The sequence below is a fragment of the Charadrius vociferus genome, unplaced genomic scaffold (assembly GCF_000708025.1).
Source record: "Charadrius vociferus isolate BGI_N301 unplaced genomic scaffold, ASM70802v2 scaffold213, whole genome shotgun sequence".
Classification (NCBI taxonomy): domain Eukaryota; kingdom Metazoa; phylum Chordata; class Aves; order Charadriiformes; family Charadriidae; genus Charadrius; species Charadrius vociferus.
This window is the reverse complement of record NW_009647828.1, coordinates 137400-141753: the sequence shown is the minus strand read 5'-3', so window position 1 is coordinate 141753 and position 4354 is coordinate 137400. Positions and strand designations below refer to the sequence as shown.

General features: G+C 54.5%; 1 protein-coding gene across 1 annotated transcript in view; it reads right to left on the bottom strand.

The window, feature by feature from the left end:
* ADAM33 (ADAM metallopeptidase domain 33) overlaps nucleotides 1-4354 on the bottom strand; it is a 56719-nt gene that overhangs the window by 7196 nt on the left and 45169 nt on the right. The window contains exons 18-21 of the mRNA XM_009882541.1: nucleotides 2658-2835; nucleotides 2199-2288; nucleotides 1642-1837; nucleotides 371-479 (exon numbers count right to left, since the gene is read on the bottom strand). Of these exons, the coding sequence (XP_009880843.1) occupies nucleotides 371-479; nucleotides 1642-1837; nucleotides 2199-2288; nucleotides 2658-2835 (573 nt within the window). The remainder of the gene's footprint in view (nucleotides 1-370; nucleotides 480-1641; nucleotides 1838-2198; nucleotides 2289-2657; nucleotides 2836-4354) is intronic.

The following is a 4354-nucleotide window of genomic DNA, read 5'->3' as shown; positions in this document are numbered from 1 at the left end:
AGATAAACCATGGACAGCATAGAGAAATGCTGGAGGGAACAGGCAGGGGAGATCCTTCTAATATCCCTGGTATAACTGGGAATACTGGAGAGCACACGCTCCCTAAATAGCATCTCCTGCTGATGCCGTCTTCAGTTTTCCCTTCAGACTGGGCTGGGAGATGATGCATGATAGGACAAACTCCCAGCAGTGATGGGGACTGAGCCCAGGAATGACCTGGTGGCTTCCTCAGGTCCAAAATAGAGCTGGCCCAAGGGGTGATGCCAGAGGTTGAGGTAGGACCCTGCCAGTTCTTTCACAGGGGTGGGCAGTGGGCAGCTGGGAGTGCGGGAGGAGATGGGACATCCATGTGTGCCAGCGCTGCACCCACCTCTTGTCGCATTTCACGTAGCGCCCTTGGCTGTCTTTGCCGCAGTTGCCGTAGGTGTTGCCGGCCATGTTCACATCCTGGAAACAGGCATCCGGGGCTGGCCAGGCGCCTGCGGGGAGGGAGGAAAGATCTCGCCTGGAGTGGGGAAAGCAGCCAGCAGGGAGAAATACCAAAACCGGGCGCAGCGGCTGGATGGTCATGGAGAAAATACCATGGAAAAGTCTCCCAGAGAGTTGCTGCTGCGGGTGCCAGGACACAAACAGCACAAGAGGGGTGAAAACCCCTTTGCTCTGGGATCTTGCAGAGGATTTTGGCCCTGGGGGAAGATTCCCTCCTGTGCAGCTGCAGCTTTCCTGGGGCCACCCACAGGTGCTGGACCTGGGGGTGACAGCACCGCTGTGCAAATGGGTACCTATGGGCCCTGTATGGGGTGGGAGCAGTAGAGGGATGTACACGGGTGCGAGCCGGGTGTTGGGAGTGCGGGCCTGGGGACCGTAGTGTGCACACGGGCAGGGTGCAGCACACGGCTGCGGGTGGCCATATGTAGTGTGGGGGCCCTATGCAGCATGGGGGCACACGCAACTGGGGGCCATAGACAGCAGATGGCCATACGGAGCGTACGACCTATGGGCCATATGCAGAGCAATGACCATATGCAGCATAGGGGCTGTATGCAGTCTTTGGCCGTGTACAGCTATATGAAGTGTGGAACCATACAAAGGATCTGGCCATATACACTATGCAGGCTATGTACGCCATAAGAGCCACATCACCTATGGGCCATATGCAGTATAGAGTCTGTAAACAGTGTGAGGGCCGTACGCAAAATCTGGGATAACTAAAGCGAGAAGGCCATATAGTCTATGCGCTGTATGAGCTATATGCAGAGCTGAAGCCACATGTAGCGTATGAGCTGCACTACAGCGTGGAGGTCACTTGCAGCATATGGAGTCCCGTGCAGCATGGGGACTGTATGCAATGTATGGGCAGTATGCAGTGTGGGACCCATAGGCCGCGGGTGGATGGGCACAGCAGAGGACCAGGCACCTGGGAGTGTGCATGCACAGCGCCCCCCGAGCCCTCCACACCAGCCCCACGGACACAGACCCAAACCCTGGATAGGGACAGCACAACCCCTCCATCCACTACCCGCCAGTCCCACGGGCAGGGGCCACAGGGACCCCACATGCAGGGACAGCACTGAGACCCAATATGGCACCTGCTCTGGAAAGGGGTGGCAAGGTGGAAGGGCTGGGGCTAGTGGGACTCACCTGGTCCCCAGAGCTGGACGCACTGCTGGTGGTGGGTCATGCACATGCCGTTGTTACAGTAAGCCTCGCCGTAAGCGCAGGACGAACCATCCAGCAGGTACACATTGGCTGGGCAATAGGGTGAGGCACCCGTGCAGTATTCGGGGAGGTCGCAGGATCCTGCTGCTTCCCTGCAGATTGTTCCAGCTACCTTTAGCTGCCACAGGAGGAGAGAGAAACATCAGCACTGAGTGGCAGCAAAGGGGCCAAGCTGGGATTGCTGCTGCCTCTTGGTACAGCTGGGGGCCATAAACCATCTATAATGTCCCCCATGTGACTATATGAGGCTGTCAAGGTATAAAGCCAAATTTCTGGGCTGGACCCCAGCCACAAAGCAGCCAGCAGAGACTCTCCTGCAGACACAAGTTTAAGCATAACCCTCCCCATCTGGCACCGGGGGGGTTGAGCTTATGGACATGTAGCACCTGAGTCCCGAGGGAATGGTGGGGACCGTATATCCCTGCTCAGCCCATGGGCAGGCGGGTGGGCATGGCAGGAGACGTGGGGAGGGGGCTCACCTTGCAATTCTGGCAGCAGTCACCGTGGGCACATTGGGCTCCTGCCTTCAGCGTGCAGTTGTGTGCATTGCAGCATGGGTTGGTGCACTCCTGCGTGGAGAGAAGACGACAACACCACGATCAGTGAGTCTATCCCTTCCCCAGTGCTGCCCGCAGCCTCTTGTCCACGCATCACAACACTGCTCTTCTCATTTTGCCAATGGGAAAACTGAGACCCAGGGAGGGATGAGGAAGACCTGCGCACTCTGGGGCAAAGTCAAGAAGAAAGCCAGGCCCAGGTTAAATGGCTTTAGGAAGGTGGGACTGGGAAAAGCCCTTGGGATGGAGTCCCTGTGGTGACCAGCAAACCCCTTTCTGTTGGAAATACCCCTCTCCACGTGGGCAACGTCCTGCCACCCAGCAGCCGAGATGAGCTGCAAAAGCCTCTGTGGGAAAGCGATGCAGCACCCAGCACCATACCTCCACCTCCCCGCAGTCACAGTCTTCTCCTTCCTCCAGAAAGCCGTTGCCACATTTCCGTCCCACCACCAGGTCCTTGGTGTCGGGCAGGTTGAAGAGACACATGCCACCTCCCTTCTGGAAGTAGTTCTCCAGCTGCCTCTTGCTGCAGGAGCTGAACACGCGAGGGAAGGGGTGTCTGCGCAGGGGACAGATGGGAACCAGGGCCATCAGGACCAAGAGAAGGTGAAAAACCACAGTCAGAGCCGGTAAATAAGGACATGGGCAAACTGGCACAAACCCTTCCAAGGGTCGAAGTCACCATCAGCCAGACGTATCAAGACGGCTAACATCTCCCACCCTAACTCGCACAGCTGAGCATCGGCCTACCAACCAGGGAACACCACACTAAGCCCAAATATTTGCCAGAATGAGATGGGGTGGAGAAGCAGACCTGCTATATGCCACCCCCAGAGCATCAGCCCTCCAGCAAGAAACCTCTTGGAGACTGGAGACCCCCATGGTCTGAACCTCAAAGCAGAGGGAGCACTTATGCCTGCAGGCTCTGCCAGTTTGATGCTGGCATAGGCGTCACCTCCGTGCCTCAGTCCTCTGCAGCTGGGACACCGCAGATGCCTCCATCCTAACCACAAGGCAGGTCTCCACATCTGCAGTGACTATCTGCTCAGGATGTCTGCTAAATATGTGCCTGCTATCACTGAACCACTGATGGGAAATACCCTTTTGGGGGTTATTTAAATACCTCGGAGGTTGAAATGGAGAAAAATCCCCTAAAAATTTAAGAAAAATGGAAGAGAAACACAAAAAACCCCACCATATTAAATAATTTACAAAGCCTGAGCAGAAGAAAAAAAAAAAAACCAAACAGAGCATACAACATGTAAGGTCATTTCTCTAACAGCCCAAATGGCCTTCCCTGTAAGGAGCTGGGGAGAAACAGTGATTTTCTAGAGAAGCTCTGAGCATGGTTCTTCCGTAATTTTGCACAAGTTTATGGCTGGTTTTGTGTGATGTACTAAGAAGGAGGAAGCAGAGAGTAAGAGCAGCTGTGCACAGCTCTCCGCTTCAGTGCTGGTTTCATTTCCTCCTGTTAGTGAAAAAACATTTTATTTCATATCAGGCCATCTCATTTCCGAGATGACACAGAGGGCGTTTTCTAAAAGTACTTTTGAAGTTTCGGGGAAATCTCTTGAGCTGCAGGGAAAGCTGTAAGTCCACGCAAGGTACAGGAGGGTGAGCAAATAAATAGACGCATAAGCTGGTACGTGAACGTGCAAACAGGGACAGGCTGAACACAGTCAGAAATATGTTTCCTGACCACGTGGGGAAAAAATATTTCAGCAAAAATAAGAAGGAAAAAATGTCACAGGGAGAGATGGCAGCTCAGAGAACTTTGCCTGTAGGGGTGAGCAGAGGCGCAGCTGAGCTACAGCATCTGCTACTGTTTTGCACCAGTGCACCCAGCTGCGGTGGGTGGGGGCAGGATAGTTAATTAGTAGGATAACTAAACAAACAAGTGCACAAGTGCCTCGCCCTGGAAAGCCCGTGCTTTTCCCCACCGCAATCCACCCAGGCAGAGACTAAACACCATGGGGTCAGCACCGCGGTCCAACAGTCCTGAGAGCCACAGGAAAAAGCCTGGGGACACCCTGACACCGCGTGGTGGCTTTTGACTGTTATTTATAAACTGGAAGAGC